Source organism: Filicampus tigris, chromosome 3 (assembly GCF_054856515.1).
Source record: "Filicampus tigris isolate MCC_2025a chromosome 3, RoL_Ftig_1.0, whole genome shotgun sequence".
Taxonomy (NCBI): domain Eukaryota; kingdom Metazoa; phylum Chordata; class Actinopteri; order Syngnathiformes; family Syngnathidae; genus Filicampus; species Filicampus tigris.
This window is the reverse complement of record NC_141219.1, coordinates 8074658-8096344: the sequence shown is the minus strand read 5'-3', so window position 1 is coordinate 8096344 and position 21687 is coordinate 8074658. Positions and strand designations below refer to the sequence as shown.

The 21687-nt window shown below is 42.0% G+C and overlaps 1 protein-coding gene and 1 long non-coding RNA gene across 3 annotated transcripts; one reads left to right on the top strand and one right to left on the bottom strand.

The window, feature by feature from the left end:
* The first annotated feature begins 3547 nt into the window (after positions 1 to 3547).
* On the top strand, positions 3548 to 8938 carry LOC147149751 (uncharacterized). Of its 2 annotated transcripts, XR_015086240.1 has the most exons (4): positions 3548 to 3789; positions 7557 to 7681; positions 7774 to 7922; positions 8147 to 8938. It is a non-coding gene; the product is annotated as an uncharacterized LOC147149751 (long non-coding RNA). The 2 variants fall into 2 exon arrangements; XR_015086239.1 differs by having other exon boundaries at positions 7774 to 8938.
* Positions 8939 to 14394: 5456 nt separating this feature from the next.
* LOC147149750 (uncharacterized) lies at positions 14395 to 19120 on the bottom strand. The gene is made up of 2 exons (XM_086026801.1): positions 18865 to 19120; positions 14395 to 16832 (listed from the first exon to the last, which is right to left on the bottom strand). The coding sequence occupies exon 2, from the start codon at positions 16822 to 16824 to the stop codon at positions 15349 to 15351; it is 1476 nt and encodes a 491-aa protein (XP_085882927.1). The 5' UTR covers positions 16825 to 16832; positions 18865 to 19120; the 3' UTR covers positions 14395 to 15348.
* Positions 19121 to 21687: the final 2567 nt, after the last annotated feature.

The window sequence follows — 21687 nt, the reverse complement described above, 5'->3', positions numbered from 1 at the left end:
GTAATCGTGCCATAAAGGTGATTTGCTTTCCCTGAAGCTGATGAGGACCAAAGGCAGAGAGGGCCGACGATTAAGAACGCATTCCCTGATAGCTCATCTTCGCTACTTTCAGCCATTTGCCTGGCTGTGATCCAAACTATGTTGTTCAGCCCTCAGCTCCTTGTGAGGCCCAGGCTGAATGGAAAGCAGCCTGCCAAAGCAGAGCAAAGTGTCCAATGTTTGCTGGGAGACTGCAGGAGGCCGGCATACTTTAAACCTCTCAGGGGTCGGGCCAAGGGCCTCTCCATTCTTCCTACAAACAGATGGAGCTGCGAGAGTGGAATGTGAAAGTACAATACCTACATCCGTATGAAAATGAAGGATACGCTTTTTGCAGCAAATTGAAGCCGCAATAAATTCCTTCGTTCGTACGTTGTCGTCAAGTGTGTAAGAGTGATTTCACTAAAATAACATGTGCGAGTGCAATTTTCCAACGCTAAGTGCAGCAGTACATTAGCAGCTGGTCCTATGTGTGACATTTCCTCCGCAGTTTACAACAATGCAACGTAGACAATTTTCTCACGGCAGTCCTGCCTTATCTACATGAATGCTTTCCATATGCATTTGTTAATCAGGGCATCTCACTGTCCGAGTCATACATGGCTGAAAAAGTTGGTCTTTTCCGTATCAGAAAAATGATCACTAAGGTGCTTTTATTCGTTTTTAAATGACTTAACCGGCTTCGGTCATATTATTTATATGACCTGCTTTTATCATATCAGCCCTCACGGATCCTGAGGTCCTCTGGCACCGGCCTTTTAACTATTCTTAGGGTGAGAACCAAAACACATAGTGAGGCTGCATTCAGCCATTTTGGTCCACAGCTATGGAATAGCCTGCCAAAGGACATCAGGTCCGCAGAGACTGTTGATATATTTAAGGGGAGGGTCAAAACATACTTTCGGGTAGGTAGAAAGAAGTAGAGTATGTCTTATGCAAGGGAAGTATCAAGGCTATTGTACAAAGATACTTAGATGCACGTTTATCAACAATAATAATGTCAAATTAGATATAGTTCAGTTTTTTAACGATATAGAGTATTTTTATTGACCATGGCTTCATTTATTACAGTTTTACCTCGCTATTTTGACATGTTTTTTTGCTATGAAGTCGGACCCGTAAAAAAAATTCTTTTTTTAATTTTTTTTTTTTTTTAGCGGACATTTGTTTGCTATCCTACACAATTGGTTGGGGTGCTCCACCAAGTCTCTGGTTTCGTAAGGCCATTCAGGATTGTTCGTGTTGGTCATCTCATCCTCTACATCGATTTGTCATGTTAGGTCTCTTGCATTAAAAAAAAAAAAATCTGTTAACTCATTCTCTGCCAGACATTTTCAGACCCTCTTTTACCCTAATGTTTGAAACAATTTGAAATTTTGAAATTGGAATATAAATAAATTCCTGGGATTGAATGCTGCACTGTGAAAAGACAAGTATATCCGTCAATGGCAATGAATGAGTTAAGATTTTAAAATCTGTATCTGGACAGGTTTTACTAGCTGTTGTGTCATTTGCACAACAACTAGGGAAGGTGCTTCACAATCTTTATTGCTTTCAAACTGGACTGGTTGACATCATGGATCTATACAGTTCAAAGAAATACCTCTCAGCTAAAGCTCAAGTGGGAAATTTTAAGTAGGTACGGAGAACCACTCAATATGTCAGTATGACAACAAATCTGTTTGTCATCGATAAGGAAGAATCGCGTCCAACGTTGTTCGGAGAAAATAAGAGATGATATGACTGAAAAGTTAGTCAATATACAAAAGTGTGCACTCCGAAGACAGCATGGTCCAGACTATGAAGGTTTCCCCCTTTGGCTTCACCAACCCTCCACACTAAGTCCCTTGAAAAAAAAAAAAAAAGTATTTGTGTCAACACAACCTACAACTGGTCATCTGGATTCATGTTCTATGAGCAGAGTCGAGAAGTCAGTCCGTCCAGATGGGGTCAGAAACTGACACACTCCCTCCTGGGAAACCATGGTATTGCATTACTACCCCAGCCCCCCCCCCCCCCCCCACAACCCCCCACACCCCCCTTGCACACACACACACACACAGACCATCATTCATGTTCCCACTGTACACTCTCAGGGGACACGGACATACTCAAAGCCACATTAGCCTGATAAATGGTGCACATACTGTTTCAAAAACATTCACGCTGCTGTAATATATTTCAAACATTCTCATTCTTTTATTAGCTCCAATGGAATTCTTTTCTTTCCTATCTACTCATTTGTTAGCACGGGGTGCAAGCAACTATGTAAACCAAAGATTGTTACCAAACTACTAAAGATTAGCCCTAACGCCATGCTAAAACATGTTTTGTTTTGTTTTTTTTTTCTCTTTGATCAGTTCCTGCTAAATAGCTGCCACTGCCTTTTGTTTGATATCTGCGTATTCTTTCATTAGCATTGCTATGCCAACATTCCTGAAGTACCGCTGAATGTGAGAGCGTGCTCGCTTTGGTACAGAATGATTTGCTTGCATTCTCCAGGTGCCATTCTTATCTCTGTCGCCTCTCTCTGGCATTTGTCCCGGCACCGAGATCAGTCAGATGCAGGCGCGGGGAATTCAGCCTGTCTGTTTGAACCACACTTAAACTAAGCATTCTCATATGTGGAGACTTCAACAGATCCGATTTTTGTGAAGTGAATCTAAATAATATATCCGGCATGATATGCCCATAAAGAATGTCTGCGCATGTACAGTAATCTCCTTTTCATGCTGACTGTGGCACATTAACATGGACGACATACACGACAGTGACGCTTGTGTTTTCTTTGTCTCGTCTCGTTTTTCAAGAGGCGCATTAATGAAGACCACCTGTCTGCCTGGTGGAGGCAAGCCATTGAAAACATCAAGACGGAGAACTATGTCAACAGTGTGAGCCAAGCTTGAAGAAGAGGAAGTCAACCCAAACGTAGTTTTTTCAAGAATATGGTCTATGCAAGACCACTAGTTGAAAGAAGACATTCTCATAAATATTGCGTTTGTGTAATAAGAGTTAATCCACCCGTTTTTAGCCATCTCTGGGTGCGGCCATTTTGTCACTTCTGTCGACTAAAAATGACATCACTACTGCTCAGGTAGCGACAATTCACGGCAGACCTGTTTGCTGAAGCTGAGACGTGATTGGTCGTTTTCTGAGCCCTGAGCAGTTGTGATGTCATTTTCAGTCGACAGAAGTGACAAAATGGCCACCCCCTTAGATGGCTAAAAAGGGGTGGATTTTGCTGCTTAACTAATATTCTACAAACGCAATATTAATCAGAATGCCTTGTTTCAACTAGTGGGCTTGCATAGAACATATTCTTGGAAAAAAATATGTTTGGGTTGGTTCCTTTTTACGGAAGTTCCAGGTGTCATTTGGGAACTGTGGAGGAATTGCGTGATGCATATCACTATTGTCGCCCCCCCCCCCACCTTTCTTATAGTTCTGGTAATAGTCCAACCAGAGAAGTGTGCGTATGTTTGAGAGGCACCGAGAGTGATGAGCTCCACATGGGAGTGTTTATGAAGAGGAGATGCTCTGGGTGAATTCCTCAGATAAGTGACACAACGTCTCTCTGTTGTGGGCGTAGAGAAGCGTACAACCTCCCAATATGGAAACCCTCGGAAAAATTCACAAACCGGCGCTCAAAGACTCTGGCGTGAAAAATGATTACAGAGCATTTGATTCCACCGTTTGTATTGCGCAATGTTGGATGTTAGAAAACTTCAGTCAGCAAACGTCACCCCTAAGGTCAGCGTCTTTCTCTCTCACTCCATGTAATACAACAGCGACATAGACCCCGTTCGGATGACAGCATTCTTCAGATTCCTGCCTTGAATTACACCGGCACCTCTCATTCCACTCACTTTCTTTCATCCACAAATTGAATGTCGCGATTGTCATCCTCTGATCTCGCTTTTTCCACCACAAACCACCCTACTAACCGTGTAATCAACATGCCTGTGGGAGAGGAAGGAATCCTAAAAAGCTCAAAAGAACATTTGGATCAGCAATATTGTTCCAGTGTTGTGTGCCCTCGTGGGGGCGGGGTTTATGCATGTGTGTGTGTTTGTGCACTGCATGTATGCGCAGACTAACTATGTTGAGCGCCGTAAAAACTGTAGAGTGGGGGAAGAGTAGGTGAGAGACATGTAGAGGAAGTGGAAACCTCAGTAAAGGATTGGAACGAATATGTTGAGTCTTATCCTCTGGTTGTATGGCGGGGGTTTTGCTGGAATGAGATCTGCCCCAAAGTCTGGCAGTGAGCAGCAGCAGATGTCTGGGACAATAAGATGAATGCAGACACACATACCAATACATTTGCATCACCTTAGTCATGCTCTGCAAACACAATTATGATGCCAGAAAAAGAACATTTGAATCAAGTAGCACAGCAAGTATTTGTAAATTATGGTTGTTCAATTGCAATATAATACCGATTGTCAGGCAAGCATACCAGACTAGCTTTGCTTTACTTTTTGGTTCATGGAGGATGTCAAATACTATAAAAGGTTGTTACTGATAAAAAAAAAAAAAAAATCTTTCATTTATATTTATTCCTTTAGGACTTCCTTTTTTTTTCTACTTTCAATTAGTTAATCGTCTTTTTGAGGATCTAAACATGCCCAAAAAACATATTGATATTGTGGCATTGTGCAGTATTTATAACATTTTTACGGGTCAGCAATCTTGGCAGATTTTTGCTATTCATGGCAAGATTCGCGCCATTTCCATTTCAGGGGGCGGCCATTTTGTCACTTCTGTCGACTGAAAATGACATCACAGTTGCTCAGGGCTCCATTAACGTCCAATCACGGCTCATCTGTTTTCTGAAGCAGAGCTATGATTGGTCACCTGAGCCCTGAGCGACTGTGATGTCATTTTCAGTTGCCAGAAAGTGGCAGAATTTTACTTCTTAACTCATATTTCACAAACAGAATATTAATCAGAATGCCGTGTTTTGACTAGTGGGCCTGCTGGGAACATATTCTTGAAAAAAAATATGTTTGGGTTGATTTCCCTCTTTAAGCCTTCATGCAGGGTTCACTGCAAAGTCAGCAGGTAACTGCGCAGCCATTTTTTTTGAAAGATAATTCTTTGTTATTTTTGGGAACGACGTTTATTGGGAATCTTTGTGGGAGGTTCAGTAGTTCCACGCATGCCTGGGCACACCATCAGGGCAGCCCTCCAGACATCTCTCGCTTCCTCTCCTCTCTGATTTCAACCGAGCATCAGCTGAGTTGGCTTTTTTTGCTGCAGAGGGAAGCGGTTTCTCCTTCTTTGCCTATGTCATGTCACTGGGAATTTGGAGTGACGGAGCCTCGACCTGCTTTGCCTGACAGTACGGCATCACAAATTCAGAGTGTGGGGTCTCAGTCACCTCGCAGTGCTGAGTCATTCAGCCAATCCTACTCTCGGTATTCGGTCTCTCTAAGAGACCAGCTTGGCGGACAAGAAAAGCCGGAAGTCATGTTTATCATTCCAAATCTACAGTCAAATCAAAGTCTTGGTTTTTAGGCGTCTTATTTCTATCAGACATTTTTTTTTTTTTTAGCTCTTAGAAAAATTACTTTTGATCTATGTTTGTTTGGATTGACACTATAGGTTGTAGTTTTGCATACGAGATGAAGGTCCATGTGACTTGAACATAGGTACATCATCTTGTCAATAGTTGTCATGACATAGATGATAGAAAACCACTTTGTAAAATCATTACCTCTTTTCCTTCGTGGCCTTTTTTTTCGCTGTGTAAAATTGCGTAACCTTTGCCAGTGGAGCGCAACGGCAAGTTCTCCCCCTCAAAATGAAGTCAAAGAGGCAAATAATAGTTTGAAACCTAAAAGCAGCAATCTGTTTTTGACTTGAAATACAACATGGAGACCAGAATGTAATACATAATCCATTAACTTGTTTGCAAAATAGATAAAAGACCCAGGCAGCAACACGCTTTCGATGTAGACGCTGTGTTGCATCAGAGAGTGCTCTGCTCTACATTTTCCAAAGCAATCACCACTGCTCCGGCAAAAGTCTGAGGGGGAGTGAAGGGGACCGGAGGGGGCGGGGAGGAGGATGGGGGACTCGCATGTTTGAACTGTAAGCAGAGAGTACAAAGCAGCAAGGAGCTGCCAGTCCCTGTTAGGTGGACATATGGCAATGCCGTGGCCTGGGGCATCATTTGGGGTGGGGGATTGTGTGCCTTATGTGTTTCATTTTGTGTCCTTGCGTGTGTGTTTTGCGATGAATCTGTGACAAAGTTAAGGGGTTTAATGAGGCATTCAGGGGGTGAGCAACAGAACTCGCCCGGTGCGCAGGAGGGAGGAGCCGGTTTGAAGTCCTCTTTGCTCTGACACAATGAGCCCCCCCCCCCACACACACTTGTCCCTGATCCCCACTTTCCATCAGTTATTTTGTTTACTGCCTTCACGGCAATTTTTATTCTTCGCAGACACTGGTACCCCAAAATCTCAGCGCAATACAAAAAAGGTTAAAACTCTAGTTGTAGTATAAATATTGTAAGAGGTGCAAGGCAAATATTTTTTTTTGTGCATGTTTTCGGACGGGCTGTGTTCTGCTGGACCTTTTTTTGTTTGTGTTAATTGAGCCATTCCTAAATTTACACAAACACTTACCGGTAATCTTTGTACCAGGGTAAATATGCTGGGACATGAATGGCATGGCACAACTTTAATTTTTTTTTCAATAATATGTTCTATGCAAGCCCATGAGTTGAAACAAGGCTTTCTGATAAATATTGCCTTTGTGGAATAAGAGTTAATCCATTCGTTTTTAGCCATCTCTAATAATAATAATAATAATAATAACCTCTATGCTCAAGACAACTCACACACAAGGATGTCAGCGCAACAACACAACGATAAATACATTTTTGCAAATGTCTCAATAAACACCAATATCCAGAATGTCCATGTTAGTAATCTGAAGTTAAACATTTATGAAGTACCTCCCATCTTCTTTTATAATCTTTAATTTCCTGATTTGTTTCAACCATATACCATCGTACACCCCCATTTTAATGAAAGGAATCTTGTCTGGTTTATATCCCCAACAATGTCAACACAACTACACGACCAGAAAAGCTGAGATGCTGATCTGTCACGGCACTTTAAAGTCCTCCTCGGTTAAACGCACGTTGACACGGCATGGCAAGAAGCACACAAAGAACACGCTACATCTGATTTGGAACAATATTCCGGTTCGTTAGGTAATGAACATTATCTTGCTGAAGTGGTATTGACCTTGCCGTTTTTTGCCAGTTTAGCATTAACTTGTGTGGAATGCATCTACTGAGTCATTCTCTCCAGCTTTATGCTGCACCGACACGTCAGTCAGTACAGTGACAAGCACACTTTAACACTGAGTTGCACCTTTGCACCAGCAATTGATCATAAGTTGTCCCCCAAAAAAAATGTGTATGTTTATTTTAAAGAGTGTTACATGTGGCCTGTTAGGGTGCCCACGAGTACGATGATGGTGACTTGTTTTCATTTGTCCTACAGCGAATGGACTGTATGTGAAATGCTTGAAGAAGCTATTTCTAGTTGGCTGCCGAGAACGACACTTTCTCACCAGCCTGTCACACAGCCGGAGACCTCATACTACTCTTGGAATTGTCACTTTGCATGTGAATACCAACTACAATTTCCCAGTAGTATGGATATATTCAAAGAATCCATTTTTGGCCCGTTACTAATTGTGTGTCTACTGTGTTAACAGGATGTTTTGGGAACGTGGGAGGAAGTTGGAGTACCTGGAGAAAATCCGAACTGAGAGCTAGATGTACGAAACACTAGTTTGCCGTGCTGCCAAGTGGTAACGTGTCCCAAGTTCTTTCAAAGATGTGCTTTGCTCTACTGTACACAAAGGTCATAATCTTTCTGCAACTTGCTTTTTCCATGTTTTCATTCCATCACTTGTTATTTAAGCCTCCCCCTCCTCAGCATGTATCAGAGGTTGTATCATTTCAAGTATAAATAATTCACCAGGGCTTGTGCTGCCAGTACATAGTGGTTGTCTTCAAAGCAAGCAGCAGCTTTGTCACTAGAGGAACAGTGAAGGTCATCTCTTTGCTGTGTACACTCCTCTGCAGTTATGGTGGCTGCGGCTGTAACAATGGACCACAGGAATGCTGTTCAGGAGACGCTGTGGATTACTTGCCTTTTTGGGATAAAACGCAGCCAGTGCAACTTGTTGGCTTGATGTGCAAAAAGTCATGTGATGACAAATTTTAGGGCCTTTCCGTGGAGCTGATTTGAACTCTAAATATTCTCGTTGTGCGACAGCTGTGCTCGTCGCTCACCCACTGTGCTACCCAATAATATATGACGGATAACAAAAATAAGCTTTGTTCAAAGGATTTCTCTCCAGGAACTAACTAGTTCATTAATGTTGCCTCCATCTAAAATGATATGCGAAAGAAAAATGAATGCTAGTCTACATGTTTCATTTGCTATTTCAGGCATAGGAAGCTTGATCAAACTGACTATAGACCGAAACTGTAAATTAGAAAAAAAAAATTATACTCACTACACTATAAACACAAGAGTTCAGTGATTGACCACATCCTCAAACCTGAGCAAAAACAGTCAAGTGATTGCGTAATATGAAAAAAACAAGTCTTGTTTGGGGGGCAAACAATGCTAATTTATCAATGCTAATGTGCTAGCTACGATGGCTACACTTGCAATACTATGACTTGCCATTTTCTGAGAATAAAAAAATAGCAGTGAAATTCTTTCTAACTGGCCCATCGTGTTTATGAAAAGCCTTTTTACGACCGTATTACTCAGACACACTCACACACTCATACACAGTGTACAGAAAATGAGCAGCTATAAAGTGCCCAGTCAGCGCAGCAGCTGCATCAGCAGAGTGAGACAGAATAGAAAGCAGTGTCTTTGTTTGCTTGCGTGTGTGTGTGTGGGTGTGTGTGTGGGGGTGTGTGTGTGTGTGTGGGTGTGTGTGTGTGTGTGTGTGTGGGTGTGTGGGGGTGTGTGTGTGTGCGTGCATGCGTTTGTGTTAAGAGAAAGAGCACATGAGAGGAGTTAAGGGTGATGGGGATCTTGGAGCAGACAAAGGAGGGAATCACAGCTACACTCAGCATCCATTAGACCAACCCCATGGATCAATATTGATCCAAGCTTGCCCTAATAGGATTCTGCCCGCTATGGTTCAATGACAGAGCATTAGTGTACATATCCAAATGGACTCAGGGGTGCCAACGTGAGACACAGTCAGAAAAGCAGAAAATGAGGAATAAAGCTGTTTAAAGGAGTTAGGTGAAAAGTGAGGGCAAGGCAACAAGGCTATTAATGTGTAAAGGCATGCCCTAAAATGGTTTCTTTTGACATGATTGGCTCGGATGAGGTCTTGCAGCCTATTGAGTGCATCTTCCCCCGACTCACTGTTTTAATAAATTTGACGGAAAAGAGAGAAAGTCTTTGCAAAGCCATTATAAATAAAGCTTGGAGTGAGTGAACGAGTGACTGTGTGCTGTGGTGTTTGGTTTTGGCCTTGCCATCTGTGTGTTTGCCTGTACGTTTCTCTCTGACACCCTCTTGATTGAAAAACAAACAACGATCAGCTGTGACTGTAAAGTCATGCTGAACATTTTTTTTTTTTCAAGAATATGTTCTATGCAACGGGCGGCACGGTGGTCGACTGGTTAGCACGTCCGCCTCACAGTTCAGAGGTCGCGGGTTCGATCCCGGCTCCGGCCTCCCTGTGTGGAGTTTGCATGTTCTCCCCGTGCCTGCGTGGGTTTTCTCCGGGCACTCCGGTTTCCTCCCACATTCCAAAAAACATGCATGGTAAGTTGATTGGATACTCTAAATTGCCCCTAGGTGTGATTGTGAGTGCGGATGTTTGTCTCTGTGTGCCCTGCGATTGGCTGGCAACCAGTTCAGGGTGTCCCCCGCCTACTGCCCAAAGACAGCTGGGATAGGCTCCAGCACGCCCCGCGACCCTTGTGAGGAGAAGCGGTACAGATAATGGATGGATGGATGTTCTATGCAGGCCCACTATTTGAAACAAGGCATTCTGATTAATATTGCATTTGTGGAATTAGAGTTAATCCACCTGTTTTTAACCATCTCAGGGGGCGGCCATTTTGTGACTTCTGTCAACCAAAAATGACATCACAGCTGCTCAGGGCTCAGATAACGACCAATCATGGCTCAGCTTCAAAAAACAGGTGAGCTGTGATTGGTCGTTACCTGAGCCCTGAGCAACTGTGATGTCATTTTCAGTCGACAGAAGTGACAAAGTGCCACCCCTGACATGGCTAAAAAGAGGTGGATTTTGCTGCTTAACTCATATTCCACAAATACAATACTAATCAGGATACCTGGTTTCAACGAGTGGGCCTGCTAGGAACATATTCTTGAAATAAATATTTGGATTGATTTCCGCTTTAAGTACCAGGGAAGTTGGAATGAGGACGAATCCAACATTTTGACTACAATCCTCCTTCCGTCGCATGTTCACATCCTCCGTATACCATAACATTCCTTTCCTGTAGAGTTGTTCATCAGCCATCATCTGGATATGGGTAAAGTGTGTAAATTTAGTACTGCCTCAGAGAACACTGTCATGAGCTTCAGTCAATTGTTTTCACTTTCACATATGTGCCTTCAATAGCTTTTACTTGCTCCAAAAAGCATCATGTATGGACAAATGTGTTCCAAACACGTGGCCATTAAACCTAAAGCAGGTAAAATGGGAAGAACATATGGAGTCAATCACAATTAAGGTCTATAATGGAGCTGAGCCTGGAACAGTTCTTCCCCAGCAAAGACATCCTAGCATGGCAAGGAACTGAATGGGACCTTCCTCTAACTAGTTGTAATTACTTGAATTTTGGTCAAGGGAACGAGGAGTTCTGTACTTATTCTATTTATTCATTAACACGTCTGAATACCTTTATCCATTCAATATACATTTAGACTTGTCTGTACAGAATCATCACAATTTATTCTGCTCTAAACAGTCAAATATGTAACACCCTTTTTTGGTCATTCATTGGGGAAATTTTGTGACTCTGACATACCAATGCTATTTCGAATCAGAGCTGCAGATCCAGTCTTGTGGTTAACTATTTGTCAGCCATTTCGACACAAACGGAGAATTTCTACATGACTGTGTCACACTTGTGCCAATGAATACACTGAAGCCATTGTTACCTCATATTGTCTCGAATTTTCCAGGGGGACCTTAGGTTAAAATTATTGTTCATTTATGTTGGTTTTTGCCCGTTTGGAATCTATTTCCTGTTGTAACTCGATTACAGATTGTCAGGGAATCAATCATTACAGCATTCTAACAATGATTTTTTTTAAAAGGATATTGGTGCAGACGTACTGTACGTAAACCGCATTGCTGATACCCTTCAGTTCAAGAAAGTCACAATGGTCACTGACATAACTTGAAATTGTCACGGTATTATGGTTTTCTCCCACGTTGCGAAAATAAGAATGTTAGGTTAATTGAAAACTAAATTGTCCATAGATGTAAATCTAAGTGTGAATGTGCCCTGTGAGTTACGATAGGCTTACAACAGATCCAGGGTCTATCCTTTCTCTCGCTCAAAATCATCTGGGATAGGCACCAGCTCAACCGTAACCTTAAAAGGGAAGTCAACCCAAACATATTTCTTTGAATAATATGTTCTGTAATATGTTCCACACGTTTTTAGCCATCTTAGGGGGCGGCCATTTTGTCACTTGCTGTCGACTGAAAATGACATCACAGTTACTCAGGGCTCAGCTAACAACCAATCATTGCTCAGCTTCAGAAAACAAGTGAGTCGTGATTGGTTGTTACCTGAGCCCTGAGCATCTGTGATGTCATTTTCAGTTGACAGAAAGTGACAAAATGGCCGCCCCCTGACATGGCTAAAAAGAGGTGGATTTTGCTGCATAACTCCTATTCCACAAACACAACATTAATCAGAATGCCATGTTTAGACTAGTGGAGGTGTATAGAACATATTATTGTGAAGAAAATTTTGGGCTTGACTTCCTCGTTAATGAAGATAAATGTTATAGACCAGTGGTTCTTCCACCTCAATAAAAAGCTTCATCTGTCAAGTTTCAATACCCTTTCATCAAAACAAAAAAAAAAGAAGCTTCAAGGAAGCCCCAGTGGATTGATGCCTCGTACACTTCTTCATCAAATAGATGCTTTGGATTTATTTCAAGGCTCTTTTTTTCCGCTTGCTTCTCAGAGTTAGTTAACGCCTGCAGGCTGAGAAAGAAGCTGGAACACAGTCTGTGCTTTGTGCAGGCCTTTGCATATAGAGCACATAGTGTTGGGGTAACCGGGCAGTGCAGCTGGCCTTTTGGCCTTTCACAGCAACTACTTTAAATCAAAAGCCAAAGGACAAGAGCCCTGTTCACCCATTTAAAAAGACATTGAGAGGAAAGATAGAGGGGAATGTATGGATTAGCTGTTTTAGACCAAATGTAAACCCGTAGGCTGCGTTTATGAATGCACTGGTGATCATTTCTGCGTTAGAAACATGTATTTTAAATACAATAAAAATACATGTTTTACAAATGTTAGCATGTTTGAAAACAAAAGAACTTAGTTGGGCACATTTGATTTTGTTTTCCCCCTCAAGTGGCTTTATCCTAGTACCAATAAGAAATGGCTGCCATCAATATGCATGCAAAGCATTCTTTTCTAAAAATGTTGCGAAAGAGTCCTTCCTCCCCAGCCCCCATGAAAATCTTCTCCACAACATTCCTTTCATAAATATGCAGCACCGGAGTTTTTTTTTTTTAAAGAAACTGGAGAGAGCTGTTATGTGGATTGGCCTAGAAAGAATCTATGGAAGTTTTCATGATCCCTATCAGATCTCCTCCTATATGATCTGACTCACGGTCCAGTAGTTCGTTCAAGGTTGGGTGACCACCCCTCTCCTCCCACCTCTCTTCCACTTCACACACACATGTGCACCCGCCTCCCAACTGTCCACACACGAGCGCACGCACACATGCACACGGCTAGTTTCATTGACTCCCCTGTGCTAATATATGTGCGTTAGCGTCCATGTGACAACGATTCTAGGACCTCTGACAAGGGCGCGAACAGAAAGTCAGGAAACATCCCAAGACCCCACATACATGGTCGATACAAAAATACGCACATCGAGAGACATCTAACGCCTCATTTGAATCTGATAGAGTGTGATTGTGCCAGAAGTGCAGCCAGAGTGTCTTTTCTGGCTCTGTGAAGCATCAGAGTGCTCCCTTTCATCACTAAAACGACCCTCCCCCCCTCCGTTACTCTAGCTAGCATTCTTGCCCTGTCGCCATCCATGCCAATAAGTAGCTGTGAGCTGCCTTCACTAAAAAGGAGCACTAAATATAAAGATGGTGACATACAACGTGTGTCAGAGAATTTCCAGGTCTGGCGCGACAAAAGTTAGATTTCAAACCCTAACTATAAACTGAGAATTTTCAATTAGTTCAATAAGGACAGCTCATGTTTGCTTCACCGTGAGGTTCCTGACTCACAGTGCTCTGAGCATCCAAAACTCCCCGGCAGAGAAGAACATGGTCGTGCTGGTGTAACCACCCGAACCAAGCTCAAGGGGGTCATCGAGGAGACCCGTTTTGAAGATGTTGATCACAGCCCTGACAAGGGAGCTGCGGAGGATGGCGGAAGCGTTCTGCCAGGAGTGCATGAAGGCGTGGCAAAAGGCTCGGTAAGCGCATTAGACTTCAAGGGGATTATTTTGAAGGGAAAAACTTGTTCTTTGTAGTTTAGATTTGAAATATAGCTTCTGTGACACCTGTCCTGAAAATCTTTATGACACACCTCGTACAAGAATGAAGGCTACGCAGGGAAAATAGACCTATAATGTGAAATCCTTACATTTTCCACAAGCAGAAAAATAGCAATATGGACTTCAGTAAATAAACATTTTGTCAAGTGCTTCCATGTAAACCTGTTTTGGTAGTTTAGCACTAAATATCAGATTGATCCGATATTTTTAGTTTCAAGATAAGGTGATTGGTGAGTAAAAAGTGAGCCCTGAATAGCCCTGAATATTGCACAAACCAAAATATGTGCAGTGAGCAGGGACCTACAGGGCATTGCTCTCCATTATCAGCCAAAATCAGACCCGCATTACAGCTAGAAAGGTTGCTGATGTCAACAAGCACTTTAAAATGTTTAGTGGATTTTGTACCGTAGTTGTTCTGCAGCGATGCCCGTTTTATTCTGTAATCACTCACAAGAGATTTGTTGGAATATATTTGCATAAAATTGCCTGATGCAAGAGTTAATTATGTTTAATGCTGCAAAGTGCATGGAAAGGCAAGAAGCTCACTGTGGGCTATGACAATCTTTTTATTCTCTGTTCAATCATTTTACGTTTAACAGATCTCACAAGCATCATTTGTTATAAAAGGCCAAAACATTTTATGGCTCTGCACATAATAGAAAGAATATATGAAAGTCAGCTAATATTGTCATATTAATCGGGCTCACACACAAAGACAGATTTAATCACTTCACTCGTTAATAACATCGTTTGTCCAGTATTTTTACTCAGGTGTGTGGTTTAACTATTTTGGGTCACCCTTCAAATTCTAAACACAGGTGTGTCCTTGTACTTTCATTATAACTGCTATCTACCCAAGCTCTGTCTATCATCATGCGACTGTGTGTGGGTTTTTTTTGTGGTTTTTTTGCTCAAAACAAAATATATCATTGGTTGAGTCACCATGAAAAACACAACCATGATTTTGATGTTTCTGGAACCCTCGCTGCTTTTGTGATTCCTTAAAAGGGAAGTCAACCCAAACATATTTTTTTTCAAGAATATGTTCTATGCAAGGCCACTAGTTGAAACAAGGCATTCTGATAAATATTGCGTTTGTAGAATAAGAATTAATCCACCCGTTTTTAGCCATCTCTGGGGTCGGCCATTTTGTCACTTCTGTTGACTGAAAATGACATTACAACTGCTCCGGGGTCAGGTAACGACCAATCACGGCTGACCTGTTTTCCGAAGCTGAGCTGTGATTGGTCGTTTCCTGAGCCCTGAACAGTTGTGATGTTGTTTTCAGTTGGCAGAAGTGACAAAATGGCTGCCCCCGCAGATGGCTAAAAACGGGTGGATTCACTCTTATTCCACAAACGCAATATTTATCAGAATGCCTTCTTTCAACTAGTGGGCTTGCATAGAACATATTCTTGAAAAAAATATGTTTGGGTTAACTTCCTCTAACGCCTTTTTCACATCATTGGAAGATTTGTCAAAATTCACATTAAGTAGAAAGATCAGACTTCCTGTGTGACCTCAGTACTCAGAGCCTCCGCCATGTCAGCAATGGCCTCCGGGGCATCCTGGACATCCGCGCTCAAGTCAACGTCCGTTTTGAGTTCAAAGTCACTCAGCTTCTTGACAGGGGACCCCACTGACTTCTCAATACCATTAACACATTCCTCTGGGTGTGCGGAGACTGCGCAGTCTCCATTCACAGCTGGGAAAGCTGCTACTTCCGTCACATCCTCTGCAAGAGGAGAGCTTTCTCTATCACCATTTTCCATCTTTGTTTCTACCACACTCTCTGGGCAAGGCACATCTTCCACGGAAGCTTGGGCTATCGCATCAGATTCCGCAAGTTCTGCTCCGTCTGGTTGATCGTTTGAAAGCATACATTTTTCCTGGATTTCATCCAGTTCTGTGCTGTCATCTGTGGCCTCTGTTGGATCAGGCTCATCTTCTTGGCCTGGTTCTTCGGCTAGCGGTTCCTGTGTGTCATCCTCCTGTTCTGGCTCTGGTTCTTTCTCTGTCACTGATTCGGGCTCAGGCTCTGTTACCTGCTCTATTTTAGTCTCCAAAATTGTCTCTTGCTCTATTACCGGTTCAAGTTCCTGAGCGACTGTCTCCTCCAAAATGGCCTCAGTCTCGGTAACGGTCACCGGAATGGGTTCTGGCTCTTTGAGGGCCTCCTCTGGACTTGCATGAACAACCTCTACTTCTGTCACAGTTTCTTGAACTGTAGAAGGCTCTTCGACGGGTTCGGGCGCAGGTGCAGGCTGGATTTCTGCCTCAGTTGGTGCAGCATCTTTGACTGTAGCTTCTTCTGGTGATGGTGATGCTGCCTCGGAAACGGCAGCGGGTTCTTCTTGAACCGAGACTGCCACCTCTGGTGCTGCAGTAGCTTCTTCTACAACCGCAGATGCTTCCTCTTGAACTGGAGCAGTTTCCTCTGTGATTATACCCGGTTCCTCTGGTATTGAAGCCTCTTCTTCTAGTGCTGCAAATGGTTCCGCTGTAGGTGGTTCCTCTGGTGGTGCTTGTTCTTCCGGAACTGGAGCCGCCTCTTCTTTGATTACAACAGGTTCTGTTACTGGAGCGACTTCTTCCTTGACAATGGCTGGTTGCTCTGCAACAGAAACTGATTCTTCATTGACTATGACTGGTTCGTCTGGAACCGGGGGTGCTTCTTCCTTGACTGGGACTGGTTCTGCTGGTACTGGAGCTGCTACTGGTGTTTGCTCTTCAGGTGGAGCGGAATTGGTCTCTTCGGGGGCTTTGACTGCTTCGGTTACTGCTGCCACATCTGATCCAGCAGCTGCCTCTTCCACATTGCCTGATTCAGTTGTCACTTGAGCTTCTGCGGGCGGCGCCGCATCCTCCCCTTTACCGGGCTCCTCAGCACATGCAGCTTCGGCTGCAGCCTCATCCTTTTTTTCTTTGGGATCACTCACATCGTAACCCTTCTTCTTCTTACTCAGTTTCCCTCCCATGGTGTCACCTATAAGAAGAGGTGATAAAGATTAAGGCATTGCATAACCTTGGAACATGTCGGAATCTGATTCTAATTAAATAAACTCATCGCAAGACTGGGATAATCACATTCATTTCCACTAGTAAATTAGATAATTAAATTCACCTGATTAACATGACTTTAAACACAGGACACTCTTGATGTAAGACCCGTGGCCTTGCTAGCATAAGCCAAGTAGCATTCATTACATACTCTATTTTGAATCGGGATGTGTAGATATTGTTTTATTCTTAAAGCAAACAAAACGTTTGCATTGCATTGTGTACCAACTGCATGTCCCAGTAACCCAAAAGATCTACCAGGTGAAAATGTTCTCTTCATAACTAGGGTTTAGCTGATAAATAAATAGGAATCAAGTCACTCACTTCTTCTTTGTCGCTAAAAGTAAAAAAGTTGTATATTTTAAATGTAAAAGTTCAATATATCTATATATTTTGATCCAAATTCTCCTACCCCACCCCTTCCAAAAAAAAGAAGAATACAGCCAATAAAGAATACAACTTGACCACAAACTATTTTGTCTTTTGTTGTAGATGCTCTGGTCCTAGTTGATTTTTTGACAATATTTGTATAATTGTGGTTGTACTAGAACACTCTTCAATGGTGTTTTTGGACACTCCTTTTTTTTCAATGGGAACTACAGATTGGTACACAACACAAACAGTGCGTGAGCGGAATGAATGTTCGATGAGGATGTATCAAAGGCAGCAGCTGATTGCCACAATCTGACTTCCTTTCTGAGTCCAAAAAGGAGAACTATGTGTTCACTTCCATTTTGCTGGCTGCTTTTAAACTGAGTTAAAGGAGAAATCCATATGTTTGAAATTGTTCTTCACCCCAAAACCTGCTTCAGATGATACAGAGGCAACATATTCAAGTCGATTTGAATAGTCAAACCAAAGATGGTAATGTATTGCAACCATCTTTTTATGGACCAAAAAATAAATACACCGGCAAACATGACATATAGAACCCCAGGTGAGGGCAACGTGTGGGTATGGGCACCAAAGTGAAGGGCCAGGGAACTGTCCATAGTGCTGCAGTAGAGCAATCGAACCACACCGTGGCCACACAACACCGTTCTGGGATTGGCTGCAAATCCATTTCACCTATGACCACTCCCCACTACGCCATTTCAGTAAAACTGCCTTGTGCCTGCTTGAAAACTACCCCATTTGCACCAAATCCATTCATATTCTTTGCCAGTCTCCACATGTGATTGAAATAGTTCACCTTTTATTCATGAAACGCATGTCGCAGTTGGAAAAAATGTATCAAGTAAATATAATGAGCAAGCAACAAGACTAATCTGCAGCAGACCTATTTGGACCGACATTTGGTTTATGAAGCATGAATGCAAAGATCGAAGCGGTATGCGTGTGTACTCGTCACGACTACAAAAGCTAAACTGGGTTTTGGCATCGAACTGGAAGAGTAAAATGGAATTAGGAGATAAGACTGTGCACTTTCCAACCACTGTCCATCCCCCACCTCAACCCACCAACGCCTCTCTCTCGCTTGCTGTGCTCTTTTTGTTCGCATGCAGGTTTGGGAAAGAAAATGTCATCATATTCAGCAAAAACGAAACTCTTCCGATATACAACCAAGGAGAAACTTGAGAACTTTGTTCCTCTTTCTCTTTTGTGCATTTCTAATTGCATTGTATGGCCTACTTATTTTTATTTATTTATTTATTCTTCTTTTTTTTTTCTTCTTTTTTTAAATGAAGTGAAGACATACCAGCGCGCACAAGGCTGAACCAGTCTGGAGAAGAAAAGAAAAGAAAAAAACCTACCCGGCTTTATTATTGAAGTGGAACACATTTACATAATTAGAGAAAAGGAATGGCGAGAACAATAGGAAAGCACATGCAGAGGAACTATAGCACTTTCATTCTTTTCTTTTTCTTTCTTACTTTCGACTGGGAAAATAAAACCAACGACGTATCTCAATTGAAAAAGAAGGCATTTTCCAAAAGAAAAGCATCGGTTTGACCGACCTGTGTGTGAGGAGCGTGGTCAGTCGGTCCTCAGGCTCCGCTTGAATGTGATAATGGAGGTGAAAGCCTTGGAAGTGACAGCTGCGGATTCCGGTCTTGCTCTGCGAGGGTGCAGTGTGGGTCTGAGGAGTGTCCCTCAGACATCTGTCGCTATCACAATGCAGCCTGGCCCACCAGGGCTCCCACTGCAATCTATACCCTCCCGAATTTAACCCCTCCTCTACCTCACACACCCTCTCCACTGCACAAGTAGTCTACTTGTAGTACATCTGGGGACCAACGAGGATTACAACAAGACAGCAATGTAAAAATGGTAGAAACAAAATATATGAAATCATATCAGGGGTACCCCCTAGGGGAGTGTCATTGTAAGATAAATTATGCATGGGAGAGATCATGTCAGTGAAATCCCAATTGCTGTGTAATGCTGACAGCGATGATTGCAGCACGTTATTTCACATATACTCTGCAGAGCTGACAATTGCAATAAGAATAGGACATGTTAGAAAATAAGGGGCTAAGAAGATGAAGAGGTTAGAGTTGATTAAACACCATTTGGTCTTTTTCAGATGCCTGAAAAATAATTGATTTGACACTGTTTAAATTTGATGGTGAGATTTATGCACCTTTTTCTTTATTTTCTATTAAATGTTCCTCGTAGATAAAAGCAGCCATGGAGTATGTATAGGGATATAGCACCCTCTTCTGTAAGACAAGCACAACGCATATAAGCAAATACTAAAGTTTATAGAAATAATACCCTATTCGTTGATTCTAAACATTCCATTTTTAGTCATGGGGTTGTGTTCTTCCCCCAAACAGAACCAAACTAGTGTGACTATAATTTAAATATTGAAAACCTAAACTGTATTATCTGCATAATCTTGTTAGCCCTGGGTCTTGAACTTTTAATTGTGCTGCTGATTTCCGTGTCACCGGGGGCACAAAGACTCCATTTGTGAGCAAAAGAAAACAAGATCAATCTAGCATGTTTTCCTTGCTGGAAGCAGAGCTCGGCAGTGACACAGGGGCAGCAGTAAGGCCGAGTTTCACATGATGAAAATGTTCTGGAATGCTATTCCCATGAGTTGGACCACAACGCCTGTCTGTCACTGTTCCCACAAACATGGGAATCATCAACATGTATGCGAACGCCTTGGAAATTTTCCAAATACACAAAATGTCCACAGTTTGCTATGGTCAAGATCCTAGAGGGAATTCCTAACCAGGGTGCCATTAAAGCTAATTAGGCCACTTGAAATGATCCATGCAATTTCACCTATTTTAAAAAATATATATATTGTTCATTAATTACAAACATATATTTGTTCACCGATGTATATAGTTACAGGCAGTACATTTACATGCCATTAAATGGCAGAAGGTACCGGTACATCATATCCACCTGTTGCCACCCAGATTACACACTGAGTAAGACAATGCCAAATCCATGGATCAATTAGGGGAACATTGATCCAGAAAAAGAATGGACCAATAACTATCTGCAAAAGTTAGAGATTTCTGTGGAATGAGTGTCTGGGAAATGTCTCACTAAGCTTCTGCAACTATACAGTATTGAAGTGTGTTCCGCGTTTATTTAAATCAGAGGCAATTAGGCTTCCTTCTATAATCCGTGTCAAACTGTAATGGAATTACTTTTTCATTACATTTTACTTAATCTTTGCATTTGTCTCAGGTTGAATCACCAAAAGATGCACTTTACGCTGTTTTTAAGAACGTATGGACACGTGTGAATGAATAGTCAAGTGTTTTTTTTTCAATCAGCACCATCTACTGGATAATTTCAGTACAACAGTTATTTTGCCAACAACACAATTACAAAAAGACTTCTATAATACATATAATGTATACAAGATCAAGAAATATAAACGGAAAATAAAAATAATCAGTTGGAATGATTACTTTTGAAAGTCAGTTCAATTATTATGGGGCCTCAAGTCTACAAGTGATGATTATTTTAATAATCAATGAATCTGTTGAGGGCGGCACGGTGGTCGACTGGTTAGCACGTCCACCTCACAGTTTAGATGTCTTGAGTTCGATCCCGACCCCGGCCTCCCTGTGTGGAGTTTGCATGTTCTCCCCTTGCCTGCGTGGGTTTCCACCGGGTACTCCGGTTTCCTCCCACATTCCAAAAACATGCATGGTAAGTTGATTGGACTCTCTAAATTACCCCTAGGTGTGATTGAGAGTGCGGATGTTTGTCTCTGTGTGCCCTGCGATTGGCTAGCAACCAGTTCAGGGTGTGCCCCGCCCACTGCCCTAAGACAGCTGGGATAGGCTCCAGCACGATAATGGATGGATGGATGAATCTGTTGATTAGTTTAGCGATCATTCACTCAGATTTGAAAAAATGTTTTGATTTTCAGCAGTCTATTGAAAAACAGGATTTTTTTTTCAAATCAACAGAAGAGAAAATGCACGAACAGATTTTTTCATTTTTTATCTTTTTTTTAAATGATTTGGTTTTCTGCTTTGGTAACATGTAACATATCATTAAATGGTTAAAAATGTTGATTGTTGTTTTCCAAAGTAAAATCTGATTGTTGTAAATGTCTTATTTTGACTCAATAACAATCCGAGAAGATTTACTGTCCAGAGGCTGAAATTCTGTGGATTTGGACAATTTTATAAAAAAAACCTCCTGTTTTTCTGTGTACTGTATTTTGGGGAGGGGGCGGGTATTTTTTATTTTAATATATTTTTATTTTCTGTTTTATGGAATATTTTTTTCTGTTTTTAGGAATAATGTTTTTTTTGTGTGTTTGGGTTTTTTGTGGAATATTTTGTATGAAGAATATA

Coding starts and splice junctions, on each gene's coding strand:
- LOC147149750 (XM_086026801.1), bottom strand. CDS start 16,824: ATGGGAGGGAAACTGAGTAAGAAGAAGAAGGGTTACGATGTGAGTGAT.